The sequence below is a fragment of the Chenopodium album genome, chromosome 12 (assembly GCF_948465745.1).
Source record: "Chenopodium album chromosome 12, dcCheAlbu1.1, whole genome shotgun sequence".
In the NCBI taxonomy this organism is placed as follows: domain Eukaryota; kingdom Viridiplantae; phylum Streptophyta; class Magnoliopsida; order Caryophyllales; family Amaranthaceae; genus Chenopodium; species Chenopodium album.
The window spans coordinates 11407277-11428650 of record NC_137845.1 but is presented as its reverse complement, the minus strand read 5'-3'; the positions used below and the strand labels follow the sequence as shown (position 1 = coordinate 11428650).

Genomic DNA, 21374 nt, shown 5'->3' with positions numbered 1-21374 from the left:
TTGTATACGTATAAATATAGTATTTACGTAGAGGGAGATTTGGGGGTGTTACATCAACGCTTAATCTTGAGAAGATATTTGATGTAGAGGCATGAACTTATGATGTTTTGAAGTTATTCTTTTCTCCTTTGCTGAGGCCCGCTGAGCTAGATCTCGTATAAGGATTGTTCTTCTTTTTTCATGTTAAGGGTCGTCGAGACTTGATCTCGTCTACGATTGATCTTCTAGATTAGAATGTCACATCGAATGCTTGTTTTTCTTCTTCTAGGCCTTAAGAGGTTTTCTGTAAAAAGGTGTAAGGTTTTGAGAAACTTTCTTTGTTTTATGATGTAGCCTCCTTGTTTCCTTCTCCTTATCAAATGGAGTAGAGAGCTCTATTTGTTTATACAATAAGTGGCTCCTAGGGTTAAGGTTTAATGTGTACTGGGGTTTTGACTTGGTAATCATGATCCATCTATTATAGTTTAAGTGTTTTAACACATTTTATAGGTTTTAACTATTAAAATAAATGGACTCAACTAAAAATGGCTAATTTACTATATTTATCCAAAGTCAAGTAATATCGAGTCAATAATTTGACTTTTGATGACCAACATCAAATCTAACGTGGCATATGTACAAATTTTATGTGCCTGGCCAAATCTCAGTCGCCCTCGCTTTTTTTAGTCCAATATTGAGGGCTAGAAACTTGGACTTTGAGGGTGAGGGAAAAGGAAGGGATTCTCCTCACCCCCAAGTACCGCAATCGAGAGAACTCAACCTTGTAAACTTGTATAACCAAAACTAAAATGAAAAAATTATAGAATAATGGATGAAATTAGTCATGAAAAGACCACGCGATCCTTGTATTAAAACGTTACTTAAAGCTGAAGAAACATTGTACAAAACGTGAGGGTTTCTCTCTTGAGTCACGCCTAAATTTGCGTGCGGATAATCCACCATTATATTGCCTTAATAAACAAATATAATCTCCACCAGTCAACAAATCCCCACTATCTTACTCCGTATTTTTAATTCATTTTTCTAAAATTGTTTATAAATCACAAATGAAGACGAATTATTATTATTATTATTATTATTATTATTATTATTATTATTATTATTATTATTTATCTTTGTACGGTGGGGAGATAAGGATCCTAACCACACTTAAACCCTCACGATTTTTTTTTGTCTAGTATATGCTAGTTAGACTTTTGAGAAGTTGGGAGTGAGGGTGAAGGATAAGAGATCCTCATCCTGGCCTCAAGTATTGCAGCTGACAGAATTTAACCTTGTAAACTTGTGAATTCCTTAACAATAGCAAAAATTTAAATTAAAACTAAAAGAGAACAAAATAAAGGATGAAATCAGGAATGATAAGGCCATGCACCCACATTCCTACACCCACAATATTCTCGTTTCAAAACCTACCTAAAGCTGAAGGAATATGGTATATAACGTGAGAGTTGCTCTCATAAGTACGTCACATCAATTTGCAAAGCCAATCCACCGTTAGATTGCGTTCTTCGGAAACATGGATAATCTTCACAATCAACAAATCTCCACTTATCTTACTATGTATTTTTTAATTCATCTTTTTCTAAAATTGTGTACAAAAGGCAAGTTAGGACTTTTATTTATTTACTTATTTTTACGGTAAGGAGAGAAGAACCATGGTCATACCTCAACCTTCATGTTTTTTGGTTCAATATTTGTAGACTAGATTCTTGGGAGGGGGGGGGGGGATAAAGGGATTCTCATCCCAAGTCTATATTTGAGAGAATTCGAGCTTGTAAACTTGTGAATTCCTCACCAATAACAAAAATTAAAGCGAAAAGAAAACAAAATAAAGGATGAAAGCAGGCATGGAAAAGCCCATGTGCCACACCCATAATATTCTCATCTAAAAGCTACCTAAAACTGATCGTATAACACGTGAGCATTGCTCTCCTAAATCACACCTAGATTTAATAATCAATCCACCACTAAATTGTCTTCTTGATGAACATGAATAATTTTCACCAACTAACAAATCCAAAACCATGTACTAAACACATATAAATTTTTTTTAAGGTGAGAAAAACCCTAATAACCCTCAGATTTTTTATTTACTTATTTTTTTTTTAATATTGTACAGCTACATATTTAGAAATTAGAACCACAAATTGCAGCTGAAAGAATTCGACCTTGCAAACTCGTGAATTCCTCACCAACTTCACCAAATCATAAATCTTTTTTATTTGTCCTCTTGTATTACGGAATCGCCACACAGAAACGATCAAACATTGGTACTAGTATTATTATCACGCACTAAAAAAGAGGTAAAACGCAACATATTCCGAGCCTAGTAAATATCGATCAAACACTTCACCCGAACCCAACCTCTTCACACCTACACTCAAACTCAAACGTCACAACTCTACTCAAACAGCTGTGTGTGCTGTATCCACCTCTCTACGTATCTTCCCTTATATTTTTCCACTTTTTAACTCCACCTTTTTTTTCTTTATTTTTTATTTTCATTTTTCATTTTTCATTTTTCATTTTTCATTTTTTTTCAACTCTCTCAGCCCAATTTCTTCTCCACTCGAGAGCCTAATTTCACTCCTCCAGAAATTTTCTCTCTCCTCTTTCTCTCTCTACCTTGATCATCTTCTTCTACTCTAATTTTATTAATTTCAGGTCAGAGATCTCCTTTCTTCTTCTGTGTTTAATTTCTGTTTGTTAATTTTAATTTTGTCGTATTTTTTTTTTAATTTTTAACAAATAAGTTGTGTTTTTAGCATGAATTTCGTTAATTTGTGTGTAGATCTTGTAATTAATGATGTTTAATTGAAAATGCAGTGATTGATTTCTGCTTGAGTTGAAATTTGTGTTAATTTTGCGTTTTTTGTTGTGATTTTTTGAGTAATTTTTTGTGTAAATGAAATGTTAAGTGGATTATAAAAGGTAATTCTGATTATCGGAATTGTTGATTTTTTCAGACGAGAGAGAGATCGAGCGAGTAATAATGGCGCAGAGTAATTGGGAAGCTGATAAGATGTAAGTGTTGAGATTTATTGCTTTGTTTCGTATATGTTGACTGGAAATAAAGACTGTTGTACTTAAACATTGTTATCTTTGACCTCAATCGCTGTTGAATTTAGTCGTAGATGGATGTTTCCGTGCTATACCGCGTAAAAATATATGCTAAGATTAAATTTTGGTTGAATTTTGAGGATTTGTAAGTTTTTTTTGATAATAATTATTGGTTGCAATATTAGATACTTGTATTAAATAAGTGGAAATATAATTCATTTAGATTACTTAGAATCTAATTGACATTAGTGTGAGAAAATCGCCGAGTTTACTGCTTCGGTTTCAAAATCATAGGGGATATTTGATTTTAATGGGACAATGCTCGTTAATTGCTAGATTTATTGAAGCTAAGATATGTATCGAGTCATGTTGGATAATGATCATTTACATGATATAAGTATACAAGAGTTGACCCTTAAAGTTAATTAAGTTTTATTAATGTACGAAGTATTAAACCGAGAAAGTACTATTTAAGGAAAGTGGATTGGAAAAAAGACCTGAAATGGCTACAATTACAGTGATTCTAGGATGGAGAGTGTTTCGTATCTTAAAGTAAATGTGCAATCTCCTACTCTCCCTCATAATATTATTTTGATTAATTGGTCTAATTTGCATGGATGGATTGTTAATATATTGTTGTCCTGCAGTCACGATAAAGGTCATGCTCAGTCTTAACTTTTCAAGTAGCTTTTAGGGTTGGGACTTGCTTAAAAATCAACAAAAAGAAAAAGGTGTTTGATGAAGTAGTTTTGTGGGGTAGCTGGTAGAGGTGAGTAAGTGTTCTGGAATAGGCAAATAGCGTAAATTTATTATTTTTGCGGGCAGAGTTAGCTTTTAGAGAAAAGCACCGTCTTTTGGTTGATAAAGAGTGAACTATATTTGGCTAATCACCTGAAAAAGTTAAAAATTTATGGGAGTTAACTTGATGAGAAGTTCACATTTATTTTGTGCTGGAGGGACTGTGAGATATTTGGATTCTGGCTCCATTCGCTATTATCGTATACAAATTTATGGTATGAATGTTTGACTACCAGAGCAAACAAGCTTTGGATGTAAAATATTATGCTTGCGAGTAATCAGGTTCTAAGCGACTGTAGGCTGCAGTGTGTGAATCTCTAAAATGATTTTTTTTTGTAGGCTGGATGTTTATATCCATGATTATTTGTTGAAAAGAAAATTGCATAATTCTGCCAAAGCATTTATGGCAGAAGGGAAGGTGGCTACTGATCCAGTTGGTAATTTTTATATCCTTACATCAGCTTTGTCGATTAAATCATCAGCCAGTGATCAAAAGGGCATCACTGTCACAATCATTTTTAATTTTCATTGTCTCATTGCAGCTATTGATGCTCCTGGTGGGTTTCTTTTTGAATGGTGGTCCGTCTTCTGGGACATCTTTATTGCTAGAACAAATGAAAAGCATTCTGAAGCTGCTGCAGCTTATATTGAGGTACCTTCTACCTTTAACCTGGCTTGTATCAATTGTGTTCTTGCTTTTGCCTGCCTCCTTGATTCCTTTGCGAGTTGTTCATTTGTTTGACATAAAAGTCATGTAAAGAATTGTTACTTTTTTTAAAAAAATTTTGTTTGAAGTAAATTTATTTGAATAGAATTGGATTGTGCTTTATATTTGGATATTTACCTCATCTCCTTTATGTTTATCAGAATTATTGTTTGTTGCATGGCCAAGGTGGATATGAGAGTGTTGCATGTGAAGTTTGTGTAAGAAAAAGTAGGAGATAGAGTCTTACATAGATGAGAGTTTTGTGTAAGAAGTACTATAAGGTGTGTTGCATGTGGAATTTGTGTATGATAAGAGTTTAAGAGAGAGTGTTGCATGAGGGATGGTGCGGGGTAGGAAGAGTTCAGGTGCATGTGAGGTTTAAGTATGAAAAAGTAGGAGAGAGAGTAGCATGTGAGATTTGTATGTGGCAGGAAAGTTTAAGGTGGGATTAAAAGTTTGCCAAAATGGGACTAAAGCATGGAGTTAAAGAGTAACTAAAGAAACGAATATGATTACAAGGGAATTAAGGCATTGCATGGCTCATTTAGCAAATCATGATATATTCTTCACAATGGGACGGTGTGACTGATGATTTCAGACTTAGGAGCTTAGATATTGCATCGGAATTTCCAAATGACAGATAGTGGTGCAATGTTATTTTAAGTGAGACAAATTGATTTCTGGTATGTCAAGTATGCAAATAATGGCTAAAAAATAAGGGCTTATTAGAGAGTTTGCGCTTCTTATTGGAAATCAGACACAACAAATGAAGACTAGAGAGCAACAACAGCAGCAGCAGCAGCTGCAAATGCACCAGATGCAACTCATGCAGCAGCGGAATGCTCAGATGCAGAGAGGCGGTCCTAACCATCCTCCCCTTGGTGGTCCTGTAAACGGTGTGTAGATCTATTGTATAGTTGGTGAAAATAATTTATTGAACAGTGGATGATAGATGTTGTGTAAAAAAAAAGAGATAAATGATGTGTGATTAATCTCTTTCTAATGTAGTTAGATGTGTATCCAGGTATCATGGATAACAGGATGGCCCTCCTCAAATCAGCAAACAATCCGCAAGGGTAATTTTTTTTTGGCTAAATTATCAAGGATTTAACTTAAGGTGTTATTCTCCTACTTTTTCCTAGTGTTGAAACATTATCATATATTTTGTCAATTTTGTTGATTCAGCCAGTTGATCCAAGGTAATTCAGGGGGCATGTCTGCAGCCTTGCAGCAAATCCAGGCACGGCCTCATATGACATCCGTGAGTAGTTCTAGTTAGCTGTATTCCTTTTTATGATCAACGTTCCTTCCTTTTATTTCTGCTGTCAGGAAGTTTGCCTTTGCCTTGTAGCCAATTGTTTATGTGTAACATATGGATTGTACAGGATATCAAGAGTGAGGTGAGCATAGGTGGAGCACAGAAATCATTACCCATGGATCCTTCCTCCATTTATGGTCAGGCAATTTTGCAATCGAAATCTGGACTTGGGAGTGCAGGTCAGATTTAACATGATGTTTTGCAATATTTTCCTATCTTTTCTCTGCATTAAGCGTGATAATAGATAGGAATGAACGATCCATAAGTGAAAAGATATATTACTGTACGAGAGAGTATGAATATACTAGATCAGCTGACGCTATGCGGTGCGAGTAAAGTACTTGAGACAGCCGATAGTTTTTGCATGTGATGCTTTCATCTTATTCTAGGTAGCCATGAGGATGAATATGTCTTCAAAATAACTTCTTAGCAGCCATTTGGTACCAAGGCAATGTATTGGTGAGAATGGTCATACTCTCCCTTTCTCATTATGACAATTAACATTCACACTAAATTTTTGGATTGCTCAAGTGAAGTCATATCAATTTCTGAGACAAGTCTTTCCAAAAACACCTTTCTTTAATATAAGGAATAAATTTGCAGGCTGTAGCGCAAGATTTAAAGTTTATTAGAATTTTGAAGAGTAATATTGATGTATGTAACATCTTAAATGGGGTTTTTTTTTTTTTTTTTTTTTTTTTACAAACTTTAGGATAAGCTGGGACTCCAAAATTAAAATATTAGAAAGTCATTCCAAACATCCAAAGCTAACTAGCTGTCACTGTTGAAGGTCCTAAAGTAATATTCATTCTTCTTATTTTTTATCTTAAATTAAACAAGCCATCTAAGGTCTACAATTGAGTTATGCACTACTCTACTAGACTTTATTCTTTCACTTTCCATCAACTACACCTCAAAGATTTCATTTTTTTTTTTTGGGGTTGATTGTAGTTTTAATCACTCAAAGACTTTAGCTACTTGTCCTTTGCTGCAAAAAAGTGACAACTTAAAGCAGTTTACCAGTGTTGAGGCCTTTTTTACTATAAAAGTGTCTTTTTGGCTACGTGATTCCTCTTAACTCTTATCATGTTGATAGCAGTGTATTTGAAAGCTGGGTAGCTATCTATGTGCTAGTCGTACTCGTATTGGAGCCATGCCTTCCCGTAGCTACCCTTTCTCTGTCTGATGATTTCTGCTTCTCTTGCGTACATTTTCTTGTGTTTTGTTTTGTCAGTACAACCAGTGCCTATTAACCCTTAATATATTGTTGAAGGCATTAATTTGTAATGGCTCTTTTCAATAGTTTATGCTGTGACATGCTGCTACTGAGATACTTATGATCCTCTTGTCATCTAGCTAACCATCAAACTAAGCTTGACAGTAACTATGATTTCTGACCTGTGTACCCTAGTTACGTCTACCTCTATTCTTATTATTCTCGGATATTACAATATTTGAATCCATCCATGGGTTCCTGATGTTTATATGATACAGTTGATACTCCATTTTTTTTTATTTTCATTTGCCTTGCATGAAGACCTATGTTGCTGGTCGAGGTATTGATGATTTAGTGGCAAACACTGATCGTTCATTATAAGTGGTGATTTCCACCCTCATTTACCTATATCTGGATGGTGGCAGGACTACAATCGTAGAAAGTAAATCTTTTTATATATTTAAGGTTAATGGAGTTTAATAGAGGGGATATCTTAGAAATACAATTTCATAGGAGTACTCCCTCCATCCCAAAAGTATCTTAGATTTCTACATCTTCTTGGAGTTGCTGAGGTTATCTTTGCCTTATTATGGAATGATGATTTATGACAAGGAGAATGGTAGACTGTTCTCTTGTACAGTAAAGCAGTGCCGACAAATAGAAGGGTTGTATGGTGCAGCTTGGCTCCTAATATTTTAAAGAATGCATACTATACTATTCTGCCGGTTTTTCTTCTGGTTTTAATGATTTCAATGTCAACTGCCCCCCCCCCCCTCCTTCCTCCTTGCATCTGCCCGGTCTGTCTTCATTTTCTCAGCACATTATGTCAAAGGTTATATATGTTGCTGAGGAAGGTGAAATAATGGAGTAAGGGATTTTGACGGCTTAAATTAAAATTTAGGCTGTATTTTGGCACTTCTTTCTCTGATCTTGACAAGACAGATCTTCTATAAGAGGTCAAGCGATCAAAGAACTATTTTGTCCCTTTCACTCTTCAAGGCGTGTCAAACTGTTAATGAGGCCCTGGTGAAAGTGTTAATGCCCTTAGTAGATCCTTTCTACTCTAAGCATAACTTAGCTTAATATACTTTGTTAGAACATGTACACTGTACACATTTCCTTTTTGGCAGTCTGTCTTGACTTGTGGTCTTGTGGATCATGCTCATGTGACCAAACTTGCACACAGGTTCTTGGCATGGTCAAGACTCAAGACTGCTTTTTCTATTGTTTTTTTTACTGTTTGAGATTGACTTGGTGATGGGCTAAATTTTTCTTAATAGTCATTCTTATCAGAATTTCACAAAGCATTTTAATTCATTGGTTTTCTATTTAGTGGGTGACACTGATACTTAATATAGTATGGCCTGTTTGTTAGGTTCTGTGTTTATAAGCCCTCTGAATTTGAATTTCCTACATAATTTTTTCTACTTTCAATGTTACAAAGAATTGGCTTCACAGTTCATGCTATTAATGAAGTTCTGTGTTCAGGTTTGAATCCTGGCATCAACAGTCTTCCTTTGAAGGGTTGGCCCTTAACTGTAAGTCCCCTCTTAAGGTCCATAGATGTGTACTATCATTTGTTTCAAACCTTCTTAGTATAGATGTCTTGAGTTTATTAACAGGGAATTGACACCTTGAGGATGCCACAGAAGCCTCTAATTCAAAATCAAATTCTTTTGGCGGCTCAGCAGCAACAAGTCCTGTCACAGGCTCAGGCACAAAACAGCCTTGGAAGTTCACCAAGCTATGGAGATAATGATCCTCGAAGATTTAATGGTTTGCCGAAGGGTAGCATGAATACAAAAGAAGCTCAATCTGCTAGAAATGATGTCTGCTCACCAATGCAATCGAGTTCACCACAGGTTTTTTATTTTTTACCTCCTTTCAGTTGCTTGAGCTGCAGCATTAAGGCTGACATTTATGATCATTTTAGTTATATAGCATATACTTCAACACCTAGAGGCTTTAGAAGCCCAATAATCATATGACTCTGGCTTACCGCTTACAAACAATATTAATTTATGCTGAATTTGGTTGCCCGTAGCAAGAAATCCATGCAAAAGCTTGAGTTTAGGTGGTTTGGATGCAGAGATCAATATTTTGTCAACAAAATCTGTTGTTTGGGCATTTGCTGCTTTGTACGACATTGATAACTCTATATAACTTACTCCCCAAGCAGGAGCTGGGGCTATTCATTCTGTCATTATGTTTGTCTCCACTTGTCAAATGAACTCATTTTTTTATTTTATTTTATTTAATTTTTTTTAAACTTCTCTCCAAGTCTTCCTATAAGCTCCTCTCTTTGCATGGAGATCTTGCAATTCATAAATAATATTGTAGGTTCTTTCGAAAGAGAATTAATGAAAGTAAAAAAGGATTGTAGTATAATTAATAATTTTATTATTAAATTTATGCCTTTATCCACAATCCTGTTCCCTGTAAAATATTAGCTAGAATGGATGTATGTTTCAGCAGAATTTTGGTTGTTTTTATGTGCTTATGAAGAGATTTGATTGATTGATTTATTCTTCATGCATGTGTATTCATAGATGAAGATGGGTCAGATGCAACAATCTTCCTCTCAGCAGCAAGATCAATTACAGCAGCAGCAAATACAACAGGTTGTCCATTAGAGAGAAAATTACTAAACCTTTACACCCTTCATGACCCCCACCCACCTTATTGTTCACTGTAAAGCACTTGATTTTTTTTTTCTTTTCCCTCTGCATGGCGCGTATTGAAACTATGGCATGTCATTCGTTTCAACTTATACAGATTTATCTAACCACCCTGTAAGATTTTAATTTTCAATTGTTTTCTGTATCCAACAGAATAATAGAAAAAGAAAACAACATTCTTCTTCTGGACCAGCGAACAGTACAGGAACTGGCAACACTGTAGGCCCCTCACCTAACTCTCCTCCATCAACTCATACACCTGGTGATGGGATTGGACCAGCAAACAGTCTGCAGCAGGTTAACAGCATGCCTAAAAGCTTATTGATGTATGGTGCTGAAGGAACTGGAGCACTGGCTTCATCTTCAAATCAGCTGGTATGACATTTTGTTTCATATGATATTTAGAATTTGCGTTGATGGCGGTATTGATCCTAAAATGGTATGTGTGCATCTTTTTTTGAAGAATCAATGTATCTATTACTTGAAAGAGTCTACCTATGCTTGAATCCTCAATCTCTTGGATAGTTGGATGTAGTAGTTAACCTTTGACTATCAGTCAAACCTAATAGCTGTGATTTAAAAAGAAAATACTTATGGTGACTTTCAGGTTATAAGGGTCATATAAGATGGCAACAAAAGTGAACGTAACTAACACCTATCCTTTGCCCACTTACATTACTTAGTCTTCCTCATCACCACTTGCCATGATATTGTTAATTATCCATGCCAACGCAAACAAAACCACATAATATACAATGATACACACCGGCCCATCATCAAAACCTTATTCTACACGTACAGAAGGTTAATGATAAAATTGCAGGTATGGTTATGCATTCCAGAAGCGCACTTTATTATGATGTTGCAGAAGGGTCATAATTCATGATTAATATAATTTTAATTTTACATCAATTCATCTATCTTATTGTCCTTGTGTTAGCTCTTTATTAGTAAGATGAACTGATAGCTACCCATCCTCATTCCTCAATGAGTTGGGAAATATCACTGATCACCAATTTGAAAGATCAATTTGTGTTATTTGATACGTCACCATATGATCACCACCAAAATGCTATTTGTCAATTAGATAATTTGATCAAGATACCATTTCTTTTGTAGGATGACATAGAGCAGTTTGGAGATGTTGGCTCTCTAGATGATAACGTGGAGTCGTTCTTGTCACATGACGGAGGAGATGGAAAGGATCTCTATGGATCCATTAAACAAAGTCCAGCTGAACTAAAACCAGAGCCCTCCAAGGGTAACTGTCTTTTTGTTACTGTATTGTGCATGCTTCTGGCAATTTTTTATTTCCTTCTAATTCTCATAGAAGCTGCTGCTTTTTCAGGATTTTCATTTTCTGAAGTAGGTTGTATACGTACAAGAAGTAAGGTCACAAGCTGCCATTTTTCTTCAGATGGGAAGTATTTAGCCAGTGCGGGGCATGACAAAAAGGTATGTATTATGTGTTTTATTCATCACCTGCCATTAAGTAATCAGTATCTCTGCTTAAGTGTGTTCTACTTTTTCTTTCTTTGGCTGAACATATTATACAGAATCACTAACCCTAAGACTTGCATTTCTCTATTACCTTGTCTAAACGGTGCTGACATCCTCCTGGATTAGTATTTGCAGTTGTCTAAGTTACTTTCATGTCAAAATTGTATGACTTTCCTTCTGAACCTAGTGATGTGCATACAATTGAGAAGGAATATTGGTTAACTGTCAAATCCTAGCAATAAGATAAGATAAGTTGCTGTATGGATTGGATGGGTTACCTGGCTTGATTTTCAATGTTGCACTATTTGGTTATTGCCCTTTGTAAGATTGCAAATGGCTGAATTTCTAATGTGATTTCCCCCTGTAATTAGGCTGTTCTCTGGAACATGGATACTCTGCAAACAGAGAGTACTCCTGAGGATCATACACTTGTAATAACGGATGTTCGTTTCAGGCCAAATTCAACCCATCTAGCAACGGCTTCATTTGATGGATCTGTGCGATTATGGGATGCATCCAATGTCAGTTTGCAAGTTACATCAAATACTTATTGTTTGCTCTTTGATATCTGACTAATCATTTCAATTCTATCCTTGCAGCCCAGCCATTGTATGAATGTCTATCCTGGACGAGGCAATCATGTTATGTCTCTTGATTTCCACCCTAAAAAGAATGATCTTTTTTGTTTTTGCGACAGTAACAGTGATATTCACTACTGGAGCATGAGTCCATTTTCCTGTATCCGCATGTCAAAGGTTTGTTGACTATCCCTACATTGCTTTTTTGTAATACTGAGCCCATGCTCTCTACTTCTCTTCACCTTAGAAAGTACTTGAGTTTTAAATCTGTAACTAGGCCTAAAAATAATGTTAAAAACACATTTACTAAGCATTTCCTCACATACTGATTATTAGTTGGCATCAATGACACTATTCTTTTGGAATAATAGGGCGGTACTGCACAAGTGAGATTTCAGCCAAGAGTAGGACAGCTTCTCGCAGCTGCATCAGATAAAGTTGTTTCTATATTTGATGTTGAGTCAGACAGGCCAACACACTCTTTCCAGGTTAGTTTGAAGAGCTAGCATTGGATAGTGTTACCAGTGAAGAATATGCCTTATAATATATGCACAAAATTTTGCAGTTAACAACTTAACTTGCTGCATGTTTTAATGTGAGTAGGCACACTCTGATGTTGTAAACTACATATGCTGGGATGCAAGTGGAGAACTTCTGGCATCTGTCAGTCAAGATAGTGTAAAAGTGTGGTCATTGACCTCAGGAGACTGCATTCATGAGCTGTGCTCGAATGGAAATCAGTTCCATTCATGTGTTTTTCATCCCAGTTTCCCAACGCTCTTGGTGGTTGGAGGCACACGGGTAACTCCTATCCTTGAATGAAAGATTTAAGTTGCTTTTTCTGATGTGCCATTATTTGGGGTGAGGGGAATCTTATGTCTAAACGAGCTGAAAGGAACTGCCCCCAAGCCAGTAGGTTAATAGATTATTAGGTTTATGAAAAACTAATCCCATAGAAAATCCCAGCCCAAAGGCTAAAAATTTCAAGGCCTAGAGAGAATTTTACAAACCATCATATACCATCCCCACTCTAAAAGAAACAGATGCCTACCCAAGTTCGAATGGTTTGGTGTTGGGCGCTTTATCATTGAGTTCACACTTGATTAGTTTTAATTGTCACTATCCAAGCAGGCAAGCACACCATGATTTAAATGCTAGTATGACAGCATATATTGTCTCCAGTATTATTTTGGTGAATCTAACCTTGACAGGCATTTTCTTACCAGTTTATGTGATTTAATAGCCTTAGGTGTTTATTATCAGTTTTACCAATATTTGACTACTGCTACTGATCCGCTCCATCGAAAAGGACTTTAAGAGCTGATATACGGAGATTTTTTTGCTTGCTGCTGTTTATTTTCCTGGGACTATTCTCATTTATGTTAAGAAATCATAACAATATGTGGCTCAAGTTTGATGATATTTGTCTTGCTAAAAATAAAGCCCTCAGAATTGCTTACAATAACTTATTAACTTGAGTTTTTCAATTTTGTCAGTCCTTGGAGTTGTGGAACATGGCTGACAATAGGAGCATGACGGTACCAGCACATGATAATATTGTATCAGCTTTAACAGCATCTGTCACCGGAATGGTTGCTTCAGCAGGACATGACTGTGCTGTTAAGATATGGAAATAAAGGGTGATTGTGATTAAGTTCAATACCCTTCAATCCTAACTAGTATTGTTCCAAAAGTTCATCGAAGTCTCAGAAATAAATGCTTGAGCTTCAGGATGAGATATGTTACCCGTGCTAAATGCACTATACATAAGAGAGCAGCACCCAGCATCTCAGAGTATTTAAACAGTTCGTTCAAGTAGGAGCATGGCAATGGAGGTATAGAAGCACAACAAAGACAAGTGTTTCATGAAAATTTTACTAGTATCGCCATTGATGTTTGTGTTGTAGTTTATGGTGCATTGGTCCCTTGAGCTTGAATTTTCATGTATTCTATTTTCTATCTTCCTTTATTATTTTAGTTCGTCTGACCTAGATTTCCTTGTCAATAGAATGTTGTTTTTACAACCCTGGCTTTAAAGTTGTAGAGCCCTGGATCATCTAGCATATTCTATAGGTGTATTAATTTAATTGCAGCACATGCTTTATGATCTGTAGTCATGTCAAAAGGATGTATTTGCTCATGTGACTGAAAACCAGGTTAAACTGTTTCTATGCTTGTCATATTGACATATTGTACGATCCAAGTATATAGAATAATGTTCTAATCTTTGATATCGGTTTCTTAGTGTAGAGTATTTCTGTGTGGGGCGGAAAAGTTTCCAAGTAAAAAGCACCTTTGTAGCTAACCCAATCTATGAAGCAAAGTTAGAATAGTTTGTAACTAAAGGTTTGACACATCAAACAACCGATTAGACACCATTTTAGAAGTTAAACACTTCAAACACTCGACCAACCGAATATGAATAGGGGTGATTCTTTTTATCTGTTCAAGGCTTTGGTATCTTCTGCTTAGTTTTGCTGGTTGATGCATTTTGCTCAACCAGACTCATTTTTTGTTGATACCTATTAATTTGTCATGGGTTATAACTTTACTTATTTTTGCCATAATTTATTTCATTGAGTAGAGCAAGCCTAACTTTGCTAGAGAAACTTAATGATATCATTGATTTGATGATTTGATGAATGAAATTGAACCTATATGTGGTTGAGGACTTGGGGTTACTTAGGTTGTGTGATTTGATGACTAATCTCTGAAGATATGTTCAATTTAATAATTTGCTAACTAGTTTAGCGAATATAAGTTAGTGAAATGTAAATCACAAACATATTACGGAGTATTGGATAACGCACATGCAAAAGTCCTCAATTAGTCCTAGTAAAATATCGCGGTTTTAATCTTTATAAAATCACTAATCCAACTAACAACTTGCTGTTAAATTATGCGATTATCCTTTCATAAAAGTTCTTCCTACTCCTTAAATAAAATTTTGACGAAACACGAAATATTAGCATCTAAATAATTCATGGGGTCAACAAGATTATTATGTAACTGACTAACTTAATGAAGTGAGCTAGAAGCAGAAAAGTTTTCGCTGTTGCCACCTCAAATATCCCCTTACCCAACCACAATAAAACACGTCACACATGTCCCCCTTTTATTTTTTATTTTTAAAGTTTTGAGTCAGATACTAAGATTACCGACCATTTCTCGAGAATTACAATTAACATAAATAGTCCGTCAAAAACAAAAAAAAAATAAATAAATAAAAAAAATAAAAAAATAGATAAACTTGTTACAACAAATTGCTAATCATTTATCCCGTCAAAAAAAAATTGCTAATCAAAATTGACCTGCCTTGTTTTTTCTTTACCTAAATCTTCTCCTTAATTTTCTCTCTCCTAGGGTTCTACGATACTCTTTAATTCATCAAATCAATTTCAAATGTCATTTCTCAATTGTTTTTCTTCTGTTATGGCCAATAATTCTTCCAATTGCTTGGAAATTGATCATCACGAAGAAACAATTTCTGATTCTTTCATTTGCTGCGTTTGCTTGTAAGTTTTTCTATTTTAATTTTAATTTGATTGTAATTTTCATTCGGAATTCTGCTTAATTTGAAATGATTCATGCTGCAATTACTCAACTCCGAAACGATGCTGATTTTTTTTTTTTTTTTTTTTTTTTTTTTTTTTTTTTTTAATTTTTGATTTGGTGGAATTTGATATGATCATTAATTTAATCGATTGAAATTTTTGTTGTTGTTGTGGAATGAATTGTTCAGTGGATAATGATGATTCTAGATTCTTCAGCATTAGATTATTGAGCTTTGTTGATTAGTTTAGGATGTCGTGATTGTGAATTTTGCCCCGCCAAGGTCTATTTTGTTGATGGGCTCCTGTATAAGGTGGTGTTAATTGTTTCGTGGCGTCGGGTTTTCTGCCACTTGTGTAATCTGGCTTAGTTTGTAGTGTACTCCTGTGTTTGTGTTACTGTCATATGAGTCAGGCATTGCTAAAGTTCGTTTTTTGTTTGTAAAATCAATGCATCATATGCCGTGATTTGTGAAGAAGATGTCATCCAATGTTTAAGAAGGACCTCTGGTTCAAGCTAATTTGAAATTACCACACGTGAATCAAAATTACTTTTTCTACGCTTTAGGGACTTTAAGACCTTCAAATAAACTTGGTTGTGGGGATGCATATGAATATCGAGCTTCTTGTTAGTAAAGATTTCATCTTTTTTGTGATATATGTATTTAGGTTTATGCCTTATCCATTCCAAATCAGTTTGTAGTTGCGATTTATGATTCAATCTTGCATAAAAATGAATATAAAGTTTTTACTCAAGTGTTAATTGCTTTGAATTAATTTTTAGCGCATGATTTTTTTTTACGAGTATATAAGACTAATTTATATATCTTTGCATTGCCTTTGTATTATTCAACCATTACAATATTTCACAAGCCGTTGGCCTCATGTCTTCATCTATGTCATACACCCATAATTTAAAGTTATGGTTTTCGGTCGGACATTAATCTATAATGATGATGTATGTCACTTTGGTGATGAAAGAAGTTGGGTTGTTTTCAGATAGTATAGCCGAGTATCATGTTTATTTTCACTTTATGTATATTTTTTCTGACATCTAGATTGTTATGTTGCAGAGATCTACTATACAAGCCCATTGTGCTAGGTACAATATTTTATAGTGTCAACATTCAAGGCAATTTAAATTCCTATTGTTATGTAGTAATTCTTCTTATTCGTTTTTGCAGAATGTGGTCATGTTTCCTGCTTTTGGTGTGTTCATAAATCCATGGACATGATCCATGAATCTCATTGCCCAATTTGTAGGAATCCATATCATTACTTTCCAAATATATGTGAAATGTTACACTTCCTGCTTTTAAAGATGTATCCCTTAGCCTATAAGAGAAGGGGGAAACAAATTCTTGGTAAGACTACTTCCAAATATTGATATTTTGCATCTCACTTTTATCATTATAATGTTGAGTTGCTTTTCTTTATTGGGAGTTTGAATCATTATCTTCTTTGATTTCGATGATACAATTGATTCATCTCTTTTCTTGTTTCCTTGTATCCTGCAATTTTTAAATTAAAAGACAACTTGTCCTTGCGTTTTTACTCTTTCTTTTCCTATTAATATCATTACAGTAACACTTTGTTAATATACTAAGCTACTAAAGCTATAATGTGCACTAGTCGTATCAAAATTCACATTCGTGCGTGCGTTTTTCTCCTCATATTGTACCTAAACACCTCTAACTCTAGGCACTTGAGTGTTTTTTTGCTTTTTTTTTTTTTGTTTTTTTGTTTTGGGGGGGGGGGGGGGCAAATTGACCAGGTTTCTGTGTCATTTTTATAAATGAATAATTGTAACCCAATATGTTTCTAAATCTTCTCTATTTTATGGTTCAGAGGAAGAGACTGCAAGGAATTGCTTCTCACCTCAGCTTGATTGTGAAGAGGACAACAGTACTGATGGATCCAAACCTTCTCAAGATGCCAATGCTATGTCTGATCCGGCTTCATCCTCCTGCATCACTAGTGTAGGCGAAAATTTTTCAAAGATGGATAGTAATGGTTCAGATGATATGAAGGAAAAGGATTTATCAGCTATCAATAAAGCCATTGAAAAGGTTTCAAGTTGTGATGTCCTATGTCCTGCTTGCAAGGAACTACTATATCGTCCTGCAGTTCTAAATTGTGGTCATGGTATTGTCTGATCTTCCATGCCTTTATGTCCTTTTCTTGTTTTTTGTGTGCGTGCATGTTTTAAACTCCTCATTTGTTTAGGGGAATACATCTATTTAATTTTCTTTGTCGTATGCTTATATTAGTTTTTCTGTGCTTGCTATTGATTTGTTAATTTTGCTTGATTGATATATATATAATTTCATATCTTTGGCCAGTTTACTGTGAAGCTTGTATAATAGTTCCGGAAGACGGAATAATCATATGCAAAGTTTGTGAGTGCCCACATCCAAGTGACTTTCCAAACGTTTGCTTGGAGTTTAATAACTTCTTGGAGGAGCAATTCCCCAAAGAGTACGATGCACGAAAAGAAAGTGTTGAAGAGAAAAAAGCACGGTTTCAACATAAGAATCCATCCTCCTGTATGTTTTTCTTCTTCTTTCCTCTTTCCAAGTACTTGTATTTGCAATGTTATGGTTTTAATCATAGCCAATTTCTCTTGTATCAACTTTATTACTGATTAGAAACATATTTGAAGTAGAACATATCTTACAATGAAAATTTGTCCTTAAGTGTTAATGACGAATTGATGTTATAAATTTGAAAATATTATTAATTTTATTACTGAAATTATGAGATTTAAGATGGGTTTAGAAATAAATATGTTGGTTTACATGGTTATGTCCGGTTATAATTCTTGCCATACATTTATTCTCGTAAATAACCAAAGATAGTGAGGTTTTGTCAAGTTGTGGTGACTGATATCAATAAATGCAACTATCATTTCATGTTAATCAGTTACCTTCCTCTTCGTTGGTGATATGGTGTTGAGATTGTTAGCTGCATGTTTCTAATAAGGCTCTTTTCCAAATTGTTTTGGAAACTGTCTTCATTTTGTTGTATAGAGATGAGCAATACAATTCCTGGAGCTTCTGATCTTCTATGTCGCTAGTATTGCTTTTTTTTTTTGGTATCTGAAGTTAATGCTATTAGATGATGTTATTGTACAATAATAAGCAACTATTCTCTAACCTTTTTGTTTCAATTTCAATTAGAAGTTGAATAAAACATGGTGTACCCAAGAGAGAGAGAGATGAAAAGGAAATGAGGAGTAACATAAAATATGGACTCAGAAGTTCGAAGTGATTTTCTTTTAAACGCTTTTAGAATGGAAAGGGTCCAATATTGTTCTGTGACAGAGACCTAGAAAACCGATGTTATTATGAAGGTTCAATTTTTTCACAAAAGTGCTGATTTTTTCTTAATTATCTGCTTAATAAGTATCCCATAGCTGAGAAAAGGGGTGGCTTGTCAGGCATGAACTTGGTTTACACTATATATAAATTTAGATTTTTCAAAATCGTAGGGAAATTTTGGGGAAAGTGTTTGGAACTATGGATGTGATTGGAGAATGGAGATTTATTTCTTACATGTAATATCTTATTAGTGTAGATTTAAATTAATTGATGATGACACTAGAGCAATTGACTCCTTTTTCCATTAATTGACGGAAATTTTGCTTTGGTATCTAGAAAATGTGTGGATTATATTGACACCAAATGCCATAAGTAATTTGCTAAAGTATCATAAGTAACAGCTTTACTAACGTTGAACCTTCATTCACATGCCTTGTTAGAAAGAAATTTTTGTTTCCAAGTTGACTTTGCTTGTTCGTTGGTCCAGGTTCCAATTCGAAGGCATCTGCTAAAAAAAGTTTCATCACGCCATGTAGAGGCAGTGAAGACTTCATTCCGTGGTGGAATGAACATGGTTCCAAAGTCCATGCGGGAGCTGGTTGTGATTATTGTGGAGTAAGGGCCTCATTTTTGTTATCTTATCATAATCTATATAGCCATGCTAGATTAGTTTAGCAGGTCTCCTTCACAATATATATTTCTTATGCATGCTTCACTCATCATACTGACTCATGTGTTGTAGTATTAGGATCCACTAGAGTCCAAATATTTGGAAGGCTTTTGTCACTATCAACTGTAATTTGTATTGTGATTTCATTGCTCTAAGTAGTTATTCCATCATACTTATATACGAAGATTCTCATTATTCTTACACTGGTCTTATTTCTTGTCAAAAGAGTAAAATGATTTGAGAAATATATATAAATGAAAAATGATTGAGGAAGTGACCAGACTAATTCCAGGACATTAAATATATGCTCAAGGATCTTTGGACATCCCTTGCTATGGCTTTTTTTTATTTGATTCAGGTGTACTTTTGCTTTTTGAACTTGTTTGCTGCAACCTGGTTCGAAAAATTATGTTAGTAGCGGACACACAGAAAGTTTTTGAAATTTCAATAACTTAAGTTACTAAGGAAACAACCTAAGGTTTTGAAATTGACTTTGCTAGTAGAAAGCACAGTTCAAAACATGAAGTACCTCTTGACCTTTTGACCTAGATCATCAAGCCTTGCTTTGTCAAAAGTAAAGTTATACGAAGTATAAAAGATCAAGTCTTGCTCCAACCAATTCTATTTTGAGTACAGATGATTATAATATGATGTCCTTGATTGGATGCACTTTGACAACTTTATCTGTGAAATTTCATGGTACATGAAGTTTTTGTTTGCACTTGATTGATTTTGTGAGATAATGAAGCATATATGACTAATGCTTTTGGTGTTTGTTTTTAATTTGCACAGATGTGTCCTATAGTCGGGGATAGATACAGATGCCTAGATTGTGTGGAGTTGATGGGATTTGACCTTTGCGGAAATTGCTATAATACGCGATCCAAACGACCAGGTCGTTTCAATCAGCAACATACTCTGGATCACAAGTTTGAGCTTGTCAAGCAGCCAGACAATCTACGGAATCTAATGGTGCGCCTTGTTGGAGGACATCTCATAGATAGTTCTGGGGCTCCTGTTCTTGCCATTAGTGCTATCGAAGATCCCCCAGATGGTTGGATTGCTGTTGAATCAGTTGATGACCTAGTTAACCCAGGTAACGATGTAGCTGCTGCTGATGAGAGTCCTGGTGATATGCATGATGACACTGACACACAAGACGGTTCTATTGAGGTGGAGTTTGTTGATGCTCTGGAAGTTTCTGACAATAATGCAGCTTCTCTTTCTCATCGTGATCATAATATCGATCAAGATGGTTACGAGGATCCTCCCTTTTAGAATATCTAACACTGGAGCTTTTGCTGCAATTTTTTGTTAGTTTTTGAATAGGTGCATCTTCAGTCCCCCACCCAGGATGAAGTTAGATCTTAGTTCTTGATAATTGATATGGTTCAGGACTTCAGGTCCTGCAGGTGTTGTAAATGACAATTCTATTGTTAATTTAATCTGATCTGTTGTATACTTGTATTAATTTGTAGTTGCTGCATAATTTCTAATTTTAGGAGTTGTGAATATTTGGAAGAGGCAGGATTTTGGTTAGTATCCGCTTAATAAGCACTGGTGCAAATGCGAATGTTGGTTCAATTTTATAGAACCTGCTACGTCGCAGGAAATCTATAAATGTGATTCGATCTGTTTAGTAGTTATTAACAAAGAGTCGTCTTTCTTTTTTGTTTTGTTTTGTTTTTCAATTTTAATGAGGACATACATCCAAAAGAAAGAAAGCAAACTAAAACAACACAGCAAAGCAACCAAACAAAAGCAGAAAATTTAAGGGGAAAGGGAAAACAACGAAGGGACTAAATGTGGGAAAGCCACATCTCTAGTATCCTCGGCTTAGGTGAAAAAGGAGTCTTGAACAACTTTGCGGTTGGCCAACCAATATGTCGACTTCTCGATATACATGAGCTAATCTAGTCGTCCAACTGGGCTCCTTTAGCAGCTTGCGACATTGGTTTATGTCATGGGCATTTGCACCT

General features: G+C 35.1%; 2 protein-coding genes across 4 annotated transcripts; both read left to right on the top strand.

Annotated features, from left to right (window-relative positions):
- Window positions 1-2513: 2513 nt before the first annotated feature.
- Window positions 2514-14087, top strand: LOC145570325 (transcriptional corepressor LEUNIG_HOMOLOG-like). 3 transcript variants are annotated; one of them, XM_081629368.1, is made up of 19 exons: window positions 2514-2664; window positions 2967-3024; window positions 4198-4295; window positions 4401-4510; window positions 5322-5460; window positions 5589-5640; window positions 5750-5825; window positions 5950-6061; window positions 8587-8636; window positions 8790-8960; window positions 9648-9719; window positions 9930-10151; window positions 10896-11037; window positions 11125-11231; window positions 11648-11797; window positions 11876-12031; window positions 12226-12342; window positions 12458-12655; window positions 13351-14087. In XM_081629368.1, exons 2-19 carry the CDS (start codon window positions 2993-2995, stop codon window positions 13489-13491), a joined length of 2145 nt encoding a protein of 714 aa, XP_081485494.1. In that variant the 5' UTR covers window positions 2514-2664; window positions 2967-2992; the 3' UTR covers window positions 13492-14087. The 3 variants fall into 3 exon arrangements, with proteins under 3 accessions (XP_081485494.1, XP_081485493.1, XP_081485492.1); XM_081629367.1 differs by having other exon boundaries at window positions 8748-8960; XM_081629366.1 differs by having other exon boundaries at window positions 8721-8960.
- Window positions 14088-15119: 1032 nt separating this feature from the next.
- LOC145571992 (E3 ubiquitin-protein ligase PRT1-like) lies at window positions 15120-20906 on the top strand. Its single transcript, XM_081631012.1, has 7 exons — window positions 15120-15369; window positions 16479-16507; window positions 16590-16769; window positions 17254-17550; window positions 17748-17951; window positions 19213-19340; window positions 20188-20906. Exons 1-7 carry the CDS (start codon window positions 15257-15259, stop codon window positions 20671-20673), a joined length of 1437 nt encoding a protein of 478 aa, XP_081487138.1. The 5' UTR covers window positions 15120-15256; the 3' UTR covers window positions 20674-20906.
- Window positions 20907-21374: the final 468 nt, after the last annotated feature.